At 33.4% G+C, this 24419-nt stretch overlaps 1 protein-coding gene across 1 annotated transcript; it reads left to right on the top strand.

Annotated features, from left to right (window-relative positions):
• Positions 1 to 21571: 21571 nt before the first annotated feature.
• Positions 21572 to 24326, top strand: LOC128553013 (cytochrome P450 2C70-like; the record flags this gene model as incomplete). The annotated part of the gene is made up of 4 exons (XM_053534118.1): positions 21572 to 22243; positions 23169 to 23381; positions 23625 to 23763; positions 24061 to 24326. Coding segments are annotated over exons 1-4 (1170 nt in total), but the record flags the coding sequence as incomplete, so codon positions are not given.
• Between the last annotated feature and the right edge of the window lie 93 nt (positions 24327 to 24419).

The following is a 24419-nucleotide window of genomic DNA, read 5'->3' on the forward strand; positions in this document are numbered from 1 at the left end:
ACAAAGATATGAAGTACATAATTAAAAGGGAGGTAATTATGGTAAAACCTGAATATAGGCTTGCATACTTGCTCGCTGTATTGTTAGCTGGTGCACTAGAGATTCCTTTATTCCATAATAAATCATGCTTTCTCATGTATGATCAGTATATATAATGTAGATCCTGACTGTAAATAAAAGTAACAGTCTGTAACGCTTTTTACCGGATTTTTTTTTTTAAATAAAAATGTTGGATAAGAATATGAACTTAAACAGAGAATCAGCCAAAATTAATTCTTGAAAAAGCAAATTATATTTCAAAATATATCTCCTTGTTTGTGATTATTGTCAGAACAGGAATGTCCGAATTATTTTAAAACAACATTTCTAGTATGTCAACAGAATAAAACACCACATGGAAAAAATACGGATGTAAAAACATAGCTCGCTCACCAAAATGGACCAGCTCAATGTTAATTAAATTATATATCGGCCAAATATCGGCAAACGTTTATTAGATATCCGAAATCTATGTACCATAAAATCCTTTCAATATGCATGCAATACCTTTTTAATTACTTATATATAGTATATTCACTATGACGGGAAAAGAACTGATAAGTCCAACATAAACTTTCTTTTCACCCTGCTGACAGCTCTAAATTATTTTGATGCAGTACCACACTGGCCATAGCTTTATCAGATCAAGTGGTTCCAACGTTGTTTGAGCGGTGAATTTTACGTCTATCAGGTGGAGAAATATGGCCGATACTACAAATTTCCGGTATTGTAAGTATGATTTAAAGGAATTTCTACCCGTTAAATAACGAATCAAATGAAAACGATGGGTGCACCTGGAGCGCAAATGTGTCTATATTTTAGCACATGTGTCTATTTAGCTGAGATTTGTGCCGTTTATTCAAACACTTCTGTACAATCCGGCGGGGGAAGGAAATTTTTGACAGTTTTTGACAATATCGCCTCAAATATAGTGTTTATCGGGAGCAAGTAACTGTTAAAACACTTTTTATGTAAAGGGCTACCTCTTAAAACAAAGCGTGTGTATTTTCAAAGAATTATTCAGGGTTGTTTCTAAACAATCGGCCGAAAACCTAATGCAACGCCGTTTCGAGTGGGTCGCTATGCAACGCAATCAAGTGGATACCGTTCTGTGTCTTACTTGCGAAGTCTTATCCGTCTAAAACAATCATTAAAGCCTAACAATTAATAAATTTGGAGAGTTTTATATCATTGTATGACCCGCCATTTCTAATATCTTGTACTAAATATATATAATACATTTTTATGTTCGCTTAACATTTAACATATTTTTGCGGACATTGTCAAAAACATCAACACAAAAACATAAAGCAAGGGTGAACATCGAACAATATCATTAAGTAAATAATAGTAATAGTTCGTAAAAACAATAACCAGTTCAAGGACATTTATCTCCTCCACGAATGGTACTGAACAGCATGCCAAAAGCGGGTTGACTCTTTATGAGGATTGTTCAAATATGAATGCATCTGAGCACATAAAAATGTATCCTTGATAGATTTCAATGAAAATTTTATTTGGTCCCCTCGAAGTATTCACCTCCAACTGATTTGCAAATTTTCAGTCTTCTAATCCAATCCTTGAAACCTTTTTTGTAGTATTTTCTAGGTATACTATGAAGACACTGGAATATTGCAGAACCGAGGTGTTTGCGCTGCACAAAGTTTCGACCAGAAGCCTTGGGAACAAAAAGAAGTCAGACGGGGCAAGGTCAGGCGAATATTGCTAGTCCGTTTATTTTCTTTCATTGCTGTCTGTATTTCATTTGTACATTTACACATTGATACCATACCCATTAAAATCCGTTCACTTTAACTGTGTCTATCGCTCGCTACATATTGCCTACTCCTGTATACTAATACAAAAATGGTTGGAAGAAGGTCAGCGTACGCCGTTGAAATACGGTCCTATATTAAGAATCGTTGTATGATCTTTAGTCTTGTTAAACTTCGAATTTACGGATTTGCCTTTAGGTACAGCAACCTGTTGTGAAGAATATGGCATACATTACCTTCCTGACACTCATGGTCCGCTTTGTAATGCATGGTCTTTTGCCAGACATTGTTGCCCATATTTTATTCCGAATCTTTAGTTTGGGCTCAAAAAGGTGAACCCATATCTCGTCACCAGTGACGACATTTGCGAAAGATCGTGCATTGTAATTTGGAAACTGTTTAAGCAACAAGTTTGCGAATTGCACGCGTGCCTTTTTCTGCTTATCTGTCAACAGATGGGGAATCCATCTAGCACATATCTTTCTCATTTTCAAATTACGTTTCAGAATTGTATGAGCTGCTCTTATGAGATGCCAACCATACTAGCTATTTGCCTAGCGGTGTATCTTGCATCAGTAGCAACTATTTCTTTCACTCTAGCAACCATCTTGGCAGACGTTGCTGTTTTCGGCCGACGGCCATGTGGTGTATATCTGTTGAAACTAATCCACATTTGAATTTCTTAAACCAACGAATAACTGTCGAAAAAGATATTTCATTATGCCCATAAACAGAACATATTTCATCAAAAATGTCTTTACACCCTATGCCAAGAATACAACGATTCTTAATATAGGACCGTATTTCAACGGCGTACGCTGACCTTATTCCAACATTTTTGTATTAGTGTACACGAGTAGGCAATGTTTAGCGAGCGATAGACACAGCTAAAGTGAACGGATTTTAATGGGTGTGGTATCAATGTATAAATGTACAAATGAAATACAGACACCAATGAAAGAAAATAAACGGACTAGCAATACTAAGAGAGACGTGTTACAATTGTACTATTTAACTGTCTCCAACAAAACTTTTTTTCATTGGCGTCTGTATTTCATTTGTATTTTCATTTTTAAACGGTGACCATAGAGTTTTATTACATCGTTTCTGTTTTATGGAGGACAAATAAAATCTTGCCTTTTCCCTGGCCAGTTTTAACGGTCTCTGTGATTTATCTCTCTGAAAATAAATGAACGTTCCACCAGGAATATGAATGAAAATATATACAAACAACTGATCAATACTTTTATCATGGACCAAACTTTATTTATTTTGTATGAACAGCTTAAATGCACAACAAATCAGTAATGAAATCGCAATGTATTGGTTTTTAGGGACTAAAAGTAACCAACTGTAACTATACTGATTTAAAGAGCCAACCCGCTTTTGGTATGCATTTCAGTACCATTCGTGGAGGAGATAGATATCCGTGAGCTGGTTCTTGTTTTTACTATTACTATTATTTACTTAATGATATTGTTCGATGTTCATCCTTGCTTTATGTTTATGTGTTGATGTTTTTTGACAATGTCCGCAAAAATATGTTAAATGTTAAGCGAGCATAAAACTATAAAAGTACAATATATTGGAAATGGCGGGATCATTATGATGATATAAAACTCTCCAAATTAATTTATTCATTGTTAGGCTTTGAAAATAATGACTGTTTTTAAGACGGATAAGACTTCGCAAGTAAGACACAGAACGGTATCCACTTGATTGCGTTGCATAGCGACCCACTCGAAACGGCGTTGCATTAGGTTTTCGGCCGATTGTTTAGAAACAACCCTGAATAATTCTATAAAAATACACACGCTTTGTTTTAAAAGGTAGCCCTTTACATAAAAAGTGTTTTAACAGTTACTTGCTCCCGATAAACACTATATTTGAGACGATATTGTTAAAAACTGTCAAAAATTTCCTTCCCCCGCCGGATTGTACAGAAGTGTTTGAATAAACGGCACAAATCTCAGCTAAATAGACACATGTGCTAAAATATAGACACATTTGCGCTCCAGGTGCATCCATCATTTTCATTTGATTCGTTATTTAACGGGTAGGAATTCCTTTAAATCATACTTATAATTCCGGAAATTTGTAGTATCAGCCATATTTCTCCATCTGATCGGCGTAAAATTCACCGCTCAAACAACGTTGGAACCACTTGATCTGATAAAGCTATGGCCAGTGTGAGTACATATACATGGTAAGAGCAATATTTATTTCTAAACATACTTGATAGTTTCATTGCAAAAAGGAACATAATATGCCAGTAGTAGGCTGTGACATAGAAGTGCTGGGTTAAAGTCTAAGAAGAAGGTGTGATTAAGCATACTTAAAACAGCTTTCGCTACAGTAACTGTGTACGTAAAATAAATAAATAAGATAAACAATTTTGAACTGTTGTCCTGTACCTAATTAATGTCTAGCTGTGGAAATACAGCAGTTCAAACTCACCTAACATTTAATACGGGAACCATTTAATTGCATCCAATCCTGTCTCAAATTCCAGCTACCTCTGTCCGACTTGACAACTTTTTCCAGTATATACATACACTTCACATTTATTTTGAAGGTGCCTACTGTTGAACCTGCCTTATTTGCCATCTACGAAGCAGTTGCTTCTCTTAAGCAGACAGTCAGTTAACTTTCCATTTTGATTTTCTGTTCTGCCTTAAGTGGCAGCTTGATATAGGTTTGACTGTAGCCTTAGCTGTATGCGTCCTGATACGCATGAAAAACCCAATAAAAACATAGAAGTATATACTGCCTCAATACTCAATGGTAGTGTCCTCTTTGAACGCAGGCATTAGGGTTTGATCCATGGTTTCGTCACACCAGACCAGCCTAACGCAGACTATCTATTACCGCTACTGTTTTGCTGAAACGTTTATTCTCGCAATTGAACAAAGAAGAAAATACCTAAAATATACTACATTTTTTACGCTGTGGTAACTGTTTATGTTAAACAGTCGATATGGTAGTCATATCCATTGTATGTTAAAGTCATAAATTGACTATACTTTTTTATTAAACGCAACAGTCCAATATGATACACGATGCATTGTCTTATTTACAGTTAGGGATAACAATAATTTTAGTACATTATTGGACACAAGGTGATTCATTTTCCTTACAAAAGTACATGGCACCTGTGATTTATTGCACAATATAATGCAATGTATCAAGTAAACGATTCAACTGAACAAATCAGATCATTGCATACGAATATGGTATCAATATTAGTGGAAGTTTATACTTCATAGTAAATTCTGTAAAAAAAAAAAAAAAAAAAGGAAAAAACCTATAGATTTAAGAAAACTCTAGAAAGATCTTGGTAGCCCAGCGCTGTAATATGTTGGTAATCAGGACTATCATTTTCTTGGTATGTTTTAGGCACCTTTGGTAGACGTTCGATATACAATAGAGGTAATGGCAGCCCATTCCCCATTTTTATGGTACGCATTAGGCTGCTATGGCAGCCAAAAGGATATGATATTTTCAAGTTAAGTTATGAGGAAGGACTCAATGTACAATAATTAAAACACAACAAACATCATTTTATCCTGCCTGGGGGCGTGAAACTCACAATTTTAAAGGAACAAGAAAATTATAACCAAAGTGTTATATGTTGACGATTACGTTCGTGTATTTACTTAGAGAATATTGTTGTTGTTATTGTTTTCTTCGCCCCCCTCTTTAGGAGAACTGCTTTTGAATACGCAGCAATGAACACTTTTACCACTATATATAGTCATATACTGATCAACTGGCATTTTGGAAGGAGAAACAGTCAATGTTGTGCAATCAGCTATCTCTCAAGAAAACCATTGCTCTGATCAATTCAGTTCAATTCAAATTCAAATTAATTAAGGCATAAGATCATAAAACATTATATAAAACTAATGCAATAAAATACATGTAAATTATAGCTTATATAAATTAAAATGCTTTGATTAGAATAATATAAATGTCTTGAAATAGACATATTAATTAATACATGAAAGATAACGTCAAGTATACTTTATAGTTTATTAAAAAAAAAAAAGATATGATCTTTATACCTGGGATTACCCATTAAAGTAAAATTAATCACTTATTTCCAATGGGTTCCCAATGATATTATAAAAGGTCAGCCTGTAAGAAACCTACATTGAGATAATTGAGCAAGGATACTTTAAAATGCAATTCACCTTGGTTCAAAGGCCAGTATTGGCTTATTGTTAGGTGACATTTGTAAAAAGTTTGACTATAATTATACATATCAAACATCAAACACATAAATACTTAACTTAAAAAGACAATGTATAAAACTAAAAATATAAGACACTGTTTATGGATGTTTGTGTCAGACGTGCGTACTGTGTAATCAGTTTGGTGTTGATTATTGAAAGAGGAATGGGCATAGCCATGTCTACATTAAGATAACATAGTCTTGTACCTTCACCAGAGTGAGTTACAAACTTAATACATAGAAACAACGACATAGTAACAACACGATGCACAACATACAATAATCCTTAACAAATGCACAACAATCCTTTATAAATGCTTATACAGAGGTAGTAGTATAAAACTTACTTATGTACATACCAATAGAAGCAACACAATAAAAGTGGGTTTAAAAATTAGCATAAATTAACTTTACAAAGCAGTATGCGGAATTTCGGTTGGAATGAAAGGCTTATGCCAACATTATCATATGAGACCAATGTGGCAAATAACAATGCCTTCAATATAATAAATCAATATTTGAAATGAAATAAAAAAAAAAATAGAATTGTTACATACGAAAAGGATTACATTCTTTCTGGCGCATTCATCAAACTGAAAACGAAAGGAATTTCCCACGTGATGTCCGACAAAAATTGCTTTCTTTTCTGCTCTTTGCTTTCTTTCCTGCTTCTCTTTTCTAGTGAAAATTATTTTTCTCGTTGGTGTTGTTAAATCTGATGCCATTTTTATGGGCCAGATCAGACATCAAAAAATGAAAAAAAAAATGAAATTCTGTAAATCGAAGGGGACAAATCGTCATTAACGACATACACTGCACGGCATTCACAAAAAAAGCTATCACAAATATTCCGCGCCTGCGGGCGCTGAGATACATCTTTCATTAAACTAATGAGAAGGAGCATCTCCTCTGCTGCTCTCTTATTCTGCATGCCATATGCATGATTTTCATATCAATTATTTGGAATGTAAGCCATAATTTTGTGAAAAGGTCAAGAAGTATATCAACGAAATATTTGTTAATTGTTTATGAATATTGATATCCTGCCTGCACAACCTACATCAAGTTTATTTTGTAAACTGCACTGTGCAGTAGGCGCAGTGTTGTGTGTTTTCAGTTCTTTAAAGTCAAAACAAAATGGGGGTAAGACGTTTGAAGGAATGCTGAGATATGACAATATAAAACAGGAAGATTTTTCTACTCCATATAAAACAAGATTTTTTTTCCAGTATATACATATAGGAAAAAGCAGCGGCCGTTTTTTTTTTTTGACGATAGAGAGTAATTTGTACAATCTTCGTAAAATGTCACCAAAGAAACATTTGTGTAAAATTGTTTTAATCGGGCCTGTTGTTTCTAACAATAAATTATTTTTAAGGTTTCCAGTAAATACAAATAGTGAAAATATGACAACTCCCCACTAGCGGTCATGTTGTATGACAAGTAGTTTGAACAATCTTGGTAGAAGGTCACACAATGACCATTTGTAAAATTGTTTTAAAATCGGGCAAGCAGTTTCAAACAAGAATATTTTCAAAGTTACCACTATATGCATATAGAGAAAAGCGACAACGTCCTTTGGCAGCCATCTGTTTTGACGAATCGGAATAATTTGAACAAACTAAGTCATATGGACCATTTTTTTAAAGCTATTTCAAAATCAGACTAGCGGTTTATAGTGTTTAGTACAGTAGGAGATGACGTTTGAAGAATTTTCTATTTTTAGCTCTGGCGGCTACTATATGCAACAAAGAAAACCGTCTGAACAACTTTGGTAGAAGACCATCAAAGAAACATCAAGGTGAAGTTTTATCAAAATCCATTCAGGGATTTCGGAGGAGATGTCGACCTTCGAAGTAGTTTTATGCTTATGTTATATCAGGTATTTAAACACGGTTTAAATTGGTTTCAATAGTTTCTTTATTTTGGTTATTATAATAATTAAATTTTAGACAATTCTAATATACATTTAATCTGATCACATGACTCCTCATACAAATCGACAGTCCATAGTTTGTGCTTATGACCGGTCAATAACTCAAAATATTTATTCAGGGTTCTTCAAAGCTTGTAGGATAACATATAAAAAAAGTATTTCTGATGATAGACTTTGGCAATATTATACAATTACTGAATGTCTTGCCGCTCAGACCCGAGGTTCGCATTTTTATTACTTGACATTAGAAATATATTATCGGATTTGTTTTGCTTCAAGTTTTGACATCAGCTAAATAAAAGTTAGTTTTGGACTAAAGACGATATATAGTCTAACAATGGACACAGTTGATATATGAAGTCGCGGGTTAGGTAAAGTATATTAAAATACATAGTTGGTAATAAGACCTGCAATATATGAATACGTAATAAGCGAACTTTTATATGTCATAGCGTGGATAATATAAATGTTTTGACATTAAGATATTTAAAATAGACAATGCGAGTATCTGATAATAATTTGCTATGAACCAAAATATAAAGATATCAGCATATCACCCGTCCTGTGTTTAAAGGTATAGTATAATGTAATTATTAATGTATAAAATGTATCTGATTATCTCCTTTGTCATTGCAGAAATTTAAGCCAACAACCAAATAAATTTATACTAACTCTACCGGTTCTTTGCAGTTTTTAGTAACAAGTCCCCCGCAATTTTTTTTGTACTATATATATCACTGCGAAAAAAGGGTCAATATACGGGAGTGTACGGTCCCGTATATTTCGAAAATACGGGCGTATACGGGATGTAAAATTACAAATATAAGACCTAATATACGATCCCGTATTCGGAACATCTAGTATGCGGGAAAGTCCGTATATTTTGTCATGCATATACGGATCTCGTATACGCCGAATAAACATAAATTATATTTCCGATAATGCAATATACGAACTTTCCAAAAAAATCCCTAGAAATGGTGATTTATTCGTGTCCTGATTTAACATAAGTTTCATTTTCATGTATTCGAAGGGTCTTGAGACTTTTTTTCCCGTATACTATGCCGTATTTTAGAATATGCGAAGACGTATACGAGCTGTATATATTCCGAATATACGTTAGTAAACGGATCCCGTATTTTTGTCATATAACGGACTGTGATTTGCATTCTAATAAACGGGCATATACGGACTTGTATTCTAATATACGGGCTTCGGGAATTTTTTCCGTATAACGCAATGATATACTAATATACGGATCCCGTACTTTTGTCATATACTAGGCATATACGAAACTGTACTTTTGATATACGGGCTACGGACTAGTCCGTATATGCATGAATAAACGCAATATACGGATCCGCGTACTTGTGTCCATATACGGGAAAAATACGACACTGAACTTTTTATTATACGGGCTACGGACTAGTCCCGTATTGCAAGGTATACGCAATATACGGACCCGTACTTGTGTCAAATACGGAATGTATTTGCATCTGATAACGGGATCTACGAACCTGTAGCTTTTGAATACGGGCCAGTTTCCCCCCGTTTATGCAAGATATGCAGATATACATATTCCATATTTGTGTCACATTTAGACTGAATCTTGGTTTTCGTATTCGGGAATTCACGGACCAGTATTTCTAAAAATACATTTTACCAGATATTTCCCGTATATGCATGTATAGTAAACAAATCCCGTATTTTTTCTATTAATGTAAACTATTTTGTATATGGGCAACACACTGAAAGATACAAAATGAATGTCGGTGATACTACAGCAGAAAACGGTGTTGGGAAAAAAAGCAAGACAAAGACAGGTATGAGAAAAAAAAAAAATCATAATTGTTATTAATTGAGAAATGCAGATTAAACTATCACATTTTATTCAAACATAAATACTTTTAAAATCAGTTTTTCAAACGGTTATGAATCAATTTTCATTTCTTGTCCAAATGAAATAAGCATAATTAAAATGTGAGTAATCAATAACATCAATCATTTCTTTATATTATTATATAGTTCATTTCTAATTGAAAAACTAGCAATTCGCACATTTAATTCTGGACGCGGTTGACTCAACAAAACAGTGAGTATCACTTCTTTTACAATTGTTCTGTACATGTTTTTCGATATCCCATGAAGCTGAATTACCGAAATAGGCTTTTCGATTTGCAGTCTTCTAAAAAGAGCAGTAAAACCCCTCCTAATGACCGAAGATGTCTTTAAAAAGAGGAACAACGATATGTAACAGTTACCATGATGAACCACATGGAATAATCAGTTTCCTGATCTTCTCATAATGTATAAAGCTTTTATCTGTTGTTACGAATGTCACTGAAAACGAATGGCTTCATACCGGCTGTCTGTCTGCATCGTTGATCAAACTAGTAGAAACTTCACACATAAGTAAATTCCTCTTATCGTGAAAATAAATAGTCGTCCCGTTTTCTGATTCCAGTAAACGACTCTTGTGTCAACCAGGAATAGAAAAAAAAAAGCACGCATTAAAAGTTATAAAAAAAGGACTCTTGCAATTCATGGATACTGATACTTAATCTATTAAATGATGTGAAAGTTATGACGAATAAAATTGACATGTGTCGCGCCGGGAAACGAACCCTGACCGCAAGCGGCAATAAAGAAGTTTTCCACTGTCCGTTACCAAATTATATCGCAACGAAGGTTTAGTGTTTAAAGTGTAAATAAATAACAATTTTTATCGTAAAAATTAGTTAAAACATCTAATTCTCACACGTGTTTCGCAACATTCTAGTCTGTCAGTAGACGTCAGCATAATTATACACAAATAATATCCATATATCTAAAAAAAATATAATGCCGTGCCATAAAAACCAACATAGTGGGTTTGCGACCAGCAAATGGATCGAGACACCTGCGCATCCGTCAGTCTGGTGTTCAGGAGCCGTGCTGTTCGCTTTTCAAAGCCTATTGACGGGTTAGCGAACAGCATGGATCCTGACGCAACTGCCCGCAGCGCGGATGCGCAGGTTAGTCTCGATCCATGCTGGTCGAAAACTAAACTATGTTGGTTTTCTCATGGCACGGCTCAATTATATCTCTTTTTTCTGTTCTTGTCGACGATCTGAGCCAGTGCCTTTTTTTAGTATTCGATTAAACATTGCGTATATTCTTAAATTTATTTTAACCCCAAGATTGCATACAGTTACACCAAAAAATAAGCAAGAGGAAGATTAACCTCAATGACCGATATTGCTGAAAATCGTATCAGGGGAGACAACAGCTATTTGGTATTGGTAACCATATATTGGTAACAGAGTAACCGGTATTGCGATGTCGATATCTACTGCCTCCGGGTATTGTTCACCTGGATGTTTATTACAATATCAAGTGTAAAAAAGAGAAGGTTTTTTCCATAAGATAATTAAACACGCTTGAATTATCACAGGAGTTACAAATTATGGACAAGGAGATTTTTCATTAGAAATAAAAGAATAACGTTCATTTTTTAATCAAAAGAATGTTTAATATGTAATTTTTTTGAACCATAGCATTTTTAACAAGTTATTTTATAATAATTAAATTATTTTTTATATCAATAGCCCATATCAATCAGCCTACATGTCGCTAAGCAGCATGTAGAGCTCTAGGACTTTTACGCCAAATTTAAAACATTAGGCGGTATGCCAAATGATGTATTTACTCATCTATATGAACTCCAGTGTGGTCGGTTATAGCATATGGGGCGGCAGTCTGGGCACCCAATCTTTTCATGTATAAATACCTATTTCAACAGAGGCTATTGTGCTGTTTCTTTTTCACGTAGTATCAAAGTTGCCCCTTCTCTGCAGTGTCTGGGAAATGGGATGAAACCACATCAGTGAGACAAATGTGGATGAAGTGACCACTACTTGTTTAGATTGTGGTAAGGATGCTAAGAAAGAAATAAATCATGTTGTATTTCTCTGTTGTTACGGTCAAAGTGAAAACAGATGTAGGAATTGGTGCATAGAGTTAGACAAAATTAAGGTCAATAGAATTGAAGACTTATTTAACATTATACTGCCAATGTCAAAAAATGATTTTTTGGTAGAAAAACAAAAGCTGTATGAATAATTTTAATAAGAAAATGGAAAAATATTGTTTAATTCACCTACCCGGAGTTAGTAAACGAGGAGGCAATAAAATTAAGGACCTATAAATTGGTTTTAAAGCAGAATATGAACCAGAAATTATTGTAAAAACTATACTGATCCCGATTACAAGATCTGCTTTAGCTAAATTTAGGTGTGGTTGTGGCACCGTTACGTATTGAGACCGGAAGGTATGAAAGATTACCGTTAATGAAAATTATGGTCCCCTCTTCTGAAGGGATCAAATAGAAAATGAAAAACATGTTATTATGAAATGCGAGTTATATAATGACATTCGAGATAATTTTGTATAGAAAAAGCTCTAAAGGAAATAAATGAGAAATTTTTGGAACAATATGTCAGAAAATGACAGTTTCATATTATTTATTTTACCAGTATGAAATGATCATATTTTACGGCCAAAACCTGCTTATTTATTATTTCTAGAAGAAGGAATGAATTTAAATATAAATGATGGTCTTGTGTATTTTATATGTAATTAATATTTTTTTTCAAGTTAGAAATATCTAGGTAAATGCATAAAAACAATGTTAATCAATCTCTCATATTTGATATAGAATGATAAGTGTTTTTAAAGCTATAATATTAATAATTATAACAGCCTTGCTCATATTTTTCATGATCCGGCTTACAACTCCTTGTTTTAAAACTAGTTTTTAAGAGACAGTATTTGCTGTTTTCTTCAGAATTGTAACAATTACTCTCTGTAAGATTAACATTGTTATTATGTTCTTTAAGTGTTAGTCTGTAAATACTTAACAAATGAATTATAGTGTCCTAAAAGATGACACAATGACCTTTTATTGTATCTTAAGAACCGGATATCACAATGCTATATTCTATTAGAAGTTATTTGCATAGATGATACTAATAGAAATAATAAATATAAAATATAATCAGGCGGACACTGTGTATACTCAACATTATACAGGTAATTATATACTTACTTCGTATATTTACTCTACATCGGTACACTCGTGTTTCACGCTTGGTCACTTAACATCCGTACACTCTAATTACTCTTTTAGTCATTAAAATTGTTGAACAAGACGTTTAACCAGAAATACACACACACATAACACCCACTTACTCAACATCCCTACCTATATGTATGTACCCACTCTGGCACTCATTCAGCATCTTCTGTTCATTCATGTATTTACTTGGTCAGTACTCAACATTATGCATTCACGTACTTCACTCAACACCCCACACAACTCGTGGTATCATTCGTCACCCACTCAATATCTGGACAGTACTCATGTACCCACTCGGTCACCATACCTAAACATCCGAACATTTTATGTACTCACTTGGTCAGTTAATCACATATGTGCGTTTCATGTATCCTCGACATCTGTACTTTCATGTACACACTTGATTAGCTACTCAGCATTGTGGCATTCATGGACACACTCACATCCTTTACACTCATGTACTCATTTGGTCATCTACCTCATCATCTTTCATATGTATTTATGTACCCACTCGGCTACTTACCTCAACATCTTCTAACATTCAAGTACTCACCCTCGGTCATTTACTCAACTTTCATGCATTCGGTAGTCATAACAACATCCCAAGATGTATTATGGGGGGGGGGGGGGGTGGGGGGAGATAGGGGGGGGGCTGTTTTTGCCATTGTCCGAAGCGTTTTAATTTAGGTCATAGGGGGGGGGGTGGGGGGGGGCAGGGGGGGGATGATGAAGTTATAGTTAATGGGGGGGGGGGGGGGGGGGGGGGGGTTAAGGGTGGAGTTGGGGTATTGGGGGAGGTTAAGGGGATTGTTTTTGTGGTTTTGGTTTGAGTAGTGTTTGGGGTTGTGGGTGGGTTTTGGGTTTTGGTAGGTTTTTTTTTGTGTGTTGGTTTTTTGTCTCTTATAGTTCATTTAGAACGTCAATTTTACAATTGTTTTAGTCTGTAGTAATTTTATATGGTTTGTAAATGAATGAGACATAATAAATAAATAAATTATGAAATTAAAAAAAAAAAAAAAAATAAATAAAAAAAAAAATAAAAAACATATTCATATAAAATTAGTTTCATACATATTCTTATATAAGAAGAAAGTTATTTTAACATGTTCGAAAAAACAATGTAACAAATCGGCTGAACATTGCTATCTGTATATCATTTAGATTCAAGTTAAAGGCAAATAACGATGAAGTCCTTTTATTTATTTTTTTTTTTCATTTCAACCAAATCTGAAATGAAAAGACCCTAAATCACTAAGAAAAAAGAGGTTCGTATTCATAGACACAACTCCTTTTTTCATTATCTATATAGCACTAGCAATGATATTTTTTACGGGGTCTCCCCCATCTATAAAATACGGCTGTCTTTGAAAAATAAAGTGTTGGACATATATATTTAAGAAATATGATCTATTTTACATTGTGGGGTTTGTTCAGGGAGGGTTTATAATATGTTAAAAGACCTAGGTACCACCGCCCCTCTCACACCCCCCCCCCCCCCCCCCCAACAAAAAAAAAGAAGAAGATCGAACCATGTTTTATCCTATTTATAACTTTTACGGCCATAAAACATTCTTGTCCAAAAAAAGGAAACAAAACAAAGACAAATACAACAGTGAAGTCACAAAATACTAATAAACTTGACGAACTAATTCTAAATTGTCGATTGATATGATTTATAACCTACAGCCCATACCACGTCCATTCTTATGTCACAAAAAAACATACGTAAGTATTTTTTTTAAACAGCTGTTTAACAATTTATAATTACACAGGTGTAGGTTTCGAATTATTTTAATTCTGAAATGGTTGAACTCACACTTATATCAGTTTCAGTAATTCTTAACATATAGACAAAATAGGAAGTCCATGACGAAAATTAGGTATGTTTGTAAAATTAAAAAAAAAAGAAGATAGTGGCAATCAGCGGTACAGGTATTTTGCCGTATCAAGCAGGACTTATTCATTTTAATATAACAAACACATATTCCATCCACCAATATATGCAAACTGTTTGCAAAATAAAAAATATGCAATAGTTTAAAATCGCATGATAATTTAACCTTGTAAATTACAAAACAAGTACAACAGTATAAATTCAAAAGCATTATAGCCTTATCAGTGTTATAAACGTCTGTGTTGTTTTAACGTTCCTTATTAAGAGGTAATTGGCAATTTTATAACAGGTCCAATAAAAAGGATTTATGCCTGATGCATACAACATTTTATTACTATATAAATTATCATTCAATAGGATTACAGTAGAGAAATTTGTTTCATGTAATATATATCTTGAATTGAACAAGTACAATAAATTAATGAAAGTAAGTTAATCATCGACGACATTTATGATAACTGAAAAGATCATGAAACCAGGTAAAATTTTCCACGCGTCAGAAAAACAAAAATATACATAAATTTCTGAAGTAAATTTCAATTCTGTTTTAAATGCAGATAATATTTTACATTGCAAAAACATTCTTGAACACAAAAAATGCTCCAAACATATTTTCCCATCTTTATTTTATCAAGGCGGGGACCTTGAATTTATTACTAAAAATTATTAAGAAAAATAAATACAAAAAATTCTGTATTTTATAACACCTTTAAAGACAGTTTGCATTTGTGATCCAAGGGTCGATAGGAAAGCTATCTCTATAATGTTTAATTGACATAATTGGCATAATTGACACTTGATATTTAATGTATATGAAATATGTGAGAACAACAACATAAGAAGAATGCGCATCTTTCTTTTTAGGACAGACATATTAAAATGGCAGTATTTAACTTATATTGTTAATTTTGTGATTTAAAAACACAAAATGAATAAACTCCGCGAAGTAAAATTACATAAAAGATTAAATCATTAACTTTTAAAACCTTTGATCACAATACCGCATGTTCGCACGCGGCAATACTAAATATTATCGACCTGCATATGACGGTACAACAACAACTTCGCGCTGAAGTTAATTTTCCTTCGAAATTAGTGGAAATAAAACCGTCTGAGAACGAATCAAATTTTTTATTCCCAAAAATGAAATAAATATCAATCAAAAGAAAATCCAATGAGAAGTAGTAAAGTTCTATGCACCCTAAGCTTTCATATCAATGGTTTTATTATATAAAAAATGCTTTTGAAGAAACGCATATATGAATTTTTGCACATTGTATGAAAACAAAGAAGGGAAAAAATGAACGAAATGATGCATCAAACTTCAATGCGAAGAACGAATCCAAAAATTTAAGGATAAAATTTAATTTAAAAACACCTTGTGATGAATCAAATGTTGATCTTTGGTAATATTTTGCACCTAAGGTTTTTCTTATTTTTAGTAATATTGTTATTAAGTAAAATGTGTACATGCCCTCTCTTATTTCTAAAAGAAAATCTGACCGCTATCGATTATTGGCCGGAGGAATATCTTCGTATGATAATTTAATTGTGTCAATGTTTAATCACCTTTAAATTTCCATGAGTATTACAAATTTGCCTGGGGATAAAAATATCCGGAAGTGTTGTTTCAGCTTGGTCATAAAAATAAGATAACCACTTACTACAAGTGATAGGTACTTTTAAATTTATGTTTATGGTTAACTGTAAGTACATCCAATTTGCGCCCTGCTGAAAAAAAAGACGTTTGTGGTCATATTTGAAGATTTTACAGCTGTAAAATGGCGTAAAACGGAGAACTGGAAAAAATACAGTCATCGGAAAATATCGTCAACTTAATTTTTTAAAATGCACAAATGGTCCGTTGAAAATTCGATTTCAAATAACAGACAAAGCTGAGGCAATTACTTATTGTTTGTACATGTATGGTCCTGAAAGTAAATGTTTGGGTGGGGTGGGGTTGGGGATAATATGTAACGATTTTAAATATGTTAGAGACCATATTCATAATATAAATATTACTTTTAATTTGACAATAAATAAAGTATTATAACAATATTCGACTTGTTCCGCATTTCACTTTAATATTAATTTTAAACTTTCATTCAAGTACATCGTTAGTAAACCGTTTGCCTGTAAATGCTTCAGATAAAAAACTATAATGACCACAGCTATTAGTTATACGATTCACACCCAACCCCCCCACCCCCGTTTACAACAACAACACTTGTACGGAAATCGACAAATTGGATTATTTGTTCTCCCGCTTTATCGTTTAAGATGTTTACTAAAAATTGGGGCAATGCAAAAGATCTATAGTATGTATGTATTTTAGGTCACTATAAAATTCTATAACTTACAGATTAATAATCCAAATTCCTACCATATAATAAAAAATGTTATTATTACAAACCTTTTTTTTTTTTATATATAATACTTTGAAAAAAAAAAATACGCATGACAACCACTTACATGACTTACAAATCTGTAGAGATAAAATTTAATCAGTAATATTATTAATTCTTCATAATGACAACTGTTATTTTCGCAGAGAAAAACATTTTCCTCTATACAGAGGCAGAGATGTTTGTAATTTTTTTGCAAAAAGTGCCATCTAGAAAACGCGTTATTTGTCAGATACCGGTACACTTTTCCTAAAAATAAAAGATATAATAATTAACTTTATAATGCTTTTCCGAGATTCCAGTTTTTAATCGAATGAATGAAACGTGCGTGCCGACTTACTCCATTTTTAAGCTAGCCTCCGGCTACCTAGACTTCAACGAAATAAAACTTCATCTGGAGTTGTTTTTGTCCTTTCACTTTAATCTCCGTTTAAAAAACCCAATGTTATTCATCAAATGCTTATTTTGTCACGAATTTTTTTTTTCAAACACATTGCAACATCAACATTTGGTGACTGACATCCTTGTAGACTATCGTATGAAAGAATGAATGAAATATAGTTAAATGATTAGTTGTGAAAGAAATGATCAATCGAATGAATGAAAGAATGAACTACTTAACGGCTATTTCTGAATTTCTTTTTTATATTAAGATTACAAAATTAAACTGACCTTTTTGGACGCTATCTGAATTTGTTAAAGCAATAAAAAGCAACCCGTGTTTCCGATTAATTTGAAATATAATTCATGTCTGGTTTGTCACAAAAAAAAAAATCAGTTTATTAAAAATTAAAAAACATATAAATTCAAATAAGTACTTACTCGTTCCTTCCTTTCCCCTCCTGAATATGCAATACAGATTATCGCGAGCGCACTAGAGCCAGATGTTATCCTTCAGGATATATGAACGCGTCGAAGCGTGACGAAGCGTGTTCTCCACTGAATGGATACCAAAATCAAAGCATTAAAGAACCCCAATTAATTTTGCGCATAATTTTGTGTTATTTGGCATTCCATCGAGTTTCTAGATTTTGTCAATTTCGGTAGAAAAAATGGTTAGAAATCGTCAGACTGGATTACCAGCTAGGGATACATATGGGCTATCTAACTGATTTAGTTAATAGCATACAAATTATTATCAATTAACTGTGCAGTAAAACTGTATCGGCAGAAATTTATATGTACATTTTATTTCGTGGAGATGGGTAAATCAGTGTAAATGCTTATATCATTGATTTAATGAAAGACACTCATTAATCTTGCCACATATTTTTCGAGCGTTTTCGTTTAATTTAAGTCAATATTGTATTTATACAGTCAATCAGTGTCACCCATCCACGTTATTACCAACTGTCATCATTGCTTTAAAGTAAAGTAATGTGATGTTATCGTCAACCTGTTTAATCTTTATAAATTTTATTTATTCTCTAAAGTAATTAATTTTTAGTACGCTTGTGAATGGTAATGTTCTTTCTTTTTGTCTAGAAATAATTTTTAAATAATATGACTTTGTTTACAACGGGTGAATTGAAAACTTTTTAATAAATGGACTATAAAAATCACGGTGGCGTTTTGACAAAAAAGATGGAAAGTTTTGCAATTAATTCCTAGGGGAAAAGGAAGGCCAAAACTCGAACCACTACCCAGATATTGGCAGCTAAAGCTTGCCGCCCAGCTTAACTGCACATGGATAGTATAATATCAACTAAGAATTAATATGTAATATTTGTATCGCTTTGGAGGGGGGTGGGGGGGGGGGGGGACATTGAAAATGAATATATTGGAAATATACGAAATATTCACATGTTCTAAGGTCAATACAAAGGACCCTACATCCACGAGAAATAAAAAAGACTCCACGTGTAGACTACAGCGGAACAGAGGGACATAGGAAACCATTTTATTTATCATCGTGCACACGCGTATCACCACATTCGCACATTGTTTGATAACACTTGTCGAATGTGTTGATTAACACGTGCGCACGAATAACTAAATCTAGCTAACACTTTCGCAGGAGAGCATCACGTTCGCAGTTGTTACTTACACGTGCGAACGTAAATATTACCAACGAAACTAATCGAATATCAGCGCTTTTTTCATAAACAGAAACACTTACTCTCGTAAATTACAGGCTAACTATAAATAACACTTCCTTATGAAAGACATCATTTAGAAAAATTGCAGATCTTTCACGCTTTTTCATTGATTTGCTAACACGTGCGACACGTGTTAGTTATCACATGGCACATGGTAGTATAACGTGCTGTCATTGCGCACGTGATAGTTATCACCCGCACACGTGTGAATTACCCATACGCACGTGGTAGCTAACAAGATGCGCACAGAAAAAGTAAATATTTCATATGAAAGTCGTTTGTTCGAATCTTTGGACGCAGACACAATTATATCGATTATTTTTCGTCTGTAAAAATATTAGAATTGATTTCCTTAAGTAAAGTATCAATACATGTCTTATAAAAAACTTTTTTCAGTACAAAATATAAAAAGGATTAGTTTCCTCTTTTTTGTCTATAAATATTTGCAAATTGTATGCACAACGTTTGGAAATGTGCAGAAAAAAAACAGTTAATTTATGCTTGCATTAGATTTTTACACAGGCGAATGATCAATGGATTATTTAATCACTACAAATAAATAGGGATGAATTGATAATCCTTTTCTTTCTCAGTCGGCTATTTAGTATAAATGTTAACATAAATCGGGAACGGCGCTAGATGAAATGAGGATCATTCATGTTTGATTTAACTAATACCTGTTTGGTCCGTGAATGCTGTTTTTCCATTTCATGGTCATATTAGTATTATAAACAATTCTTTCTTTCAATATTGGCATTCATTCTAACATACACGTACAAGTTCGAAAACATGCAAAACGTTTGGAACCTTTGAATGGCCGAGAATATTATTTTCACTACACATATTGATGCATCCGTATTTATGAAATATATAAAGTTATTTTAAAACCCCGTATTTCCGGGCATATACGTGAAAAGACGGAGATGTATACCAGCATATACGACATATAACGTTCCCGTATTTTTCGAAAAATACCAATTATTTAAATCCCGTATTTTCCGGCAAATACGGAAAGATACGGAGTTTAATACGAAGAATATACGGGAAATTTACATCCCTGTATTTTCAAAATAAACAAACTATACATACCCCCGTATATCCAAAAGAACGGAAATAACTGAGATGTATACAAAGAATATACGGGAAATATAAGTCCCCGTTAATTCTAAATATACAAATTGATTTAAATCTCGTATTTCTGGCATAACGGGAAATATACGGAGTTGTACACCAAGCATAACGGGACATATACGTGTCGTATTTCGAAATATACAAATATTCAATCCGTATTCTGGCATATCGGGAAAAATACGGAGTTGTAATACGAAGAATATAAGGGAAATTTAATCCTGTATTTTCAAATATAAAACAAACATACATATCGCTTATATCGGAAATAATACGGGCTGTATTAAATGAAAAAAAAAAACAAATACGAGACATATACGTCCCGTAATTCGAAAAATACAAATATTTTAAATCCTGTAATTATCCGCCATATACGAGAATATACGGAGTTGTATACAAAGAATCTACGGACATTAAAATCCCTGTAATTTCGAAATATACAAACAATACATACCCTGTATATCCAGACTATACGGGAAATAAACGGTTGTATATGAAACATACGGAAATATACGTCCCGAATTTCGTAATATACGGATTTATGTATTCCCGTACACCAGACATTAAACGGGAATATACGGTGGTTGTATCCGATCAGAATAACCCTTTTAAGAATTTCCCGTATTTTCAATAATAAACGGTAACGTATACAAAGAATTCCGTATTTCCATAGTAATAAAACGTGAAATCCGTATTTATTAGTATACGGACATTTAAATATACAAGCCCTACAACGCCCGTATTTTAGTTTTCCCCCGTATTTCTTCCCGTATATGGTAATATGACTGGATCCCGTACACTCCCGTATATTAACTCTTTTTTCGCAGCTAGTCCTAGTTTTATACATGAAAATTTGTTTGCCACATCATGCTTATGTATACATAGACAAAAATAAAAGATCTTATCTTATCTTAATATTACTGTCAGTTACGCTGAGGCATAACCTAGCTTAAAATATGCATGAGTTTAATAACCCAGCTGTTTAGATAAGAGTGCTGTGTGTACTTTTTAAATTAACTTCAATATTATTTTCATAATTAAGAGTTTCTGCTTTTACTCTGCAAAATGCTGTTTGAATTTTTATGCATTTTATTTGGAATTGCAACATTTTACACACTTATGAAGAAAGAAAAGCTTAGAGGGGAGATTATTAACGGTCCAAAAGGGCTGCCAATTCTAGGAAACATTCTTGAAATCAACAATGAAACAATTCACTTTAAGTTTATGGAATACGCTTTGCAATTTGGAGAAATCTTTCGATTTAAAATGCTGACGGACAATGTTATCGTTTTAAACAGTGAGAACATTATTCGTAAAGCATTTGGTGGCGAAAAATATAAGCGATATTTCGGTGATCGAAGAGCAATGTTCTACGGCGAGCACTTTCGCTGTCACAATCAGTCGCTGGCTTTTGCAGCTAGTGGTTCCGACCTGTTCTATCGGACGACGAGGAAAAGCTACGTGCAAGCCCTCCATTCGAGCGGAATGCAAGAATCGAAAAATAATGTTATGGTTGAAATGATAAACCTGGTTAAAAGGATAGAAGAAAAGTCAGAAAGAGAGTTCGAGTGTGTGTCAATGCTTCAGTGGTCCCTGTCTAATGTGATGTCTCTGGATGTAAGCTAAACCAGTACTTTATAAATACCTAAATACTAAAAGGAACGAGCTGGACGGGATCTTGCTTTTAATATTGGCAATCATATTTAGTGCAGTATTCTTTGAGCTTCACAGAATGTCGGACGTTGTATTTTCAAAACCATTATATTATATTATATTAATATTGTTACTCCCATACACGTGCATTGACAGGGTGTGCTATCACCTTAACCATACGGAAAGGGTGTATCATTTGTGACTAGATTGTCCTAAAGCAGGGAACAGTGCATAAAATGCAATAAAAATGTAAACCTTCTTAAAATGCTGATGATTATTCCCGTTTAGTGCACAATTTGGCATACGTTTTACTATTATCTTGTTAATGTCATGAATGATTTAAAAAAAGAATGTTTAATTCATGTTTTTTCATCATTTTCTTACTCGTTGTACGACTTTATCCCATTTTTAAAAGGAACATGATAAATGTTTTAGAATTTTCAAACCTGAAGTAAAACAAAATATAAAACGTACGGTAATCCGGTTTTATGTCAAAGCTATAAGGTAACCTAATCTCTATAGCATGCTTTGGGGAAAATTTAGTATCCACACCTTTGTGTCCATTTGATAAAAATAAAAATACGTACTGACTTAAGTAAACTTTCAAAACATGCTGGAAACAAAACCCTAACGCAATATTCCATGTACTGATTTCGGTAACACTATCATCGCCATATGTGCAAAACGCGAAATGACATTAAGGCGATACTGAAGCACTGCATTGTTGTGATGCATTGTTAAACATCGGATGATATTAAAAAAAATGAAGACAAATGCCAAAAATTTGGCCAAATTGTATATCTTTTGATTTTTCAAAATTATCAAAGTAACATCTCGATCTTTTGTGGGGTATTAATCAGCATGTTTAAACATTCTGTTGTATTTGCAGTTGTGTGGAAAGACACTTGACGATAATGATCCAGATAGCAATTTGTTTTGGGACCACGTTCGGGGAAATGATTTCTTTTTAAACGCCTATGTTAATTTTATCATGGCAACATTGCCATTCCTCCGTTACCTACCTGGAAAATATGGCGACATGTTTCGCAAAGGAAAGAAGGCAAACGCAAAAATTGCTAAGAGATATTTCTACGATATGAAGGTTTGGTCATTGAGTATTCAACAAGTTTGTCTAATGATTATTATAAGAATTTTTCTGGATCTTTTTCACATATGTTAGATTCGTGTAGTTGTTACATGCCATGAATTTACAACAATAGCGATAATTATGCTAACACACTGTGCTATTACGTGAAAGAAAGATATGCACGTTATACAACATTTATATTAGCAATAATTTATAACTCATGAAAGAAATACAATTGCAAGCGATATCTTCTTTCAGAAAACGTATGTCTATGGCCAAAAGCGAGGGATCGTAGATTATTTCTTGGAAGAACAAGAAAATCAAATGCACTTGAACACTGAATTTTTCTTTACTGACGACAGAATAATTGCTCAGCTGGTAGAGACAATAGATGCCGGTAATGTATATAACATTTCTCTTAGTTTATACCATTTATAGACTTTTCCTTAACATCATGCTTTCAATCTAAAACTTTACTTTTAATTGTTTATTATTACGCATTTTACCACTGTTTTAATTTCACACGTTTTAAATGAAAACTTCAAGCAAAAGTTTACCTTTCTAAATATGATCGCAATTGCTTCATTATTTTTTTATAAAAAAAGTTGCACTGTGTTTTAATTTGATAAAATGTTGATACATGTATAATTACATGTGTTACGCTTTAAAAGGATCTCATCAATTTTGATTCTAGGTATGGCAACAACGTGGTCGGCCCTCGCTAATACAATGCTGGTTTTGTTGAACTACCCTCAGTATCAAACAGCAATCCAAGATGAACTGGATATGGTGATTGGTCGTGACAGGTTACCAACTTTTGCGGACAGGGAAAACTGTAATTTTTTCCTAGCGTTTGAAATGGAAGTCCATCGGTATGCGACTGTGGCTCCGCTTACCTTACCTCGCCTTTGTCGCGAACACATTGAATTTGAGGGGTATGACATTCCAGCAGATAGTACAGTAAGTTAAACTACAAATCCTTTATTGTCTCATAACCAAGATGCGATTAGGTCATAGAATATGGAATGCAGAGACATTGTTACACATTTAATA

This window comes from Mercenaria mercenaria, unplaced genomic scaffold, assembly GCF_021730395.1.
Source record: "Mercenaria mercenaria strain notata unplaced genomic scaffold, MADL_Memer_1 contig_3383, whole genome shotgun sequence".
Classification (NCBI taxonomy): domain Eukaryota; kingdom Metazoa; phylum Mollusca; class Bivalvia; order Venerida; family Veneridae; genus Mercenaria; species Mercenaria mercenaria.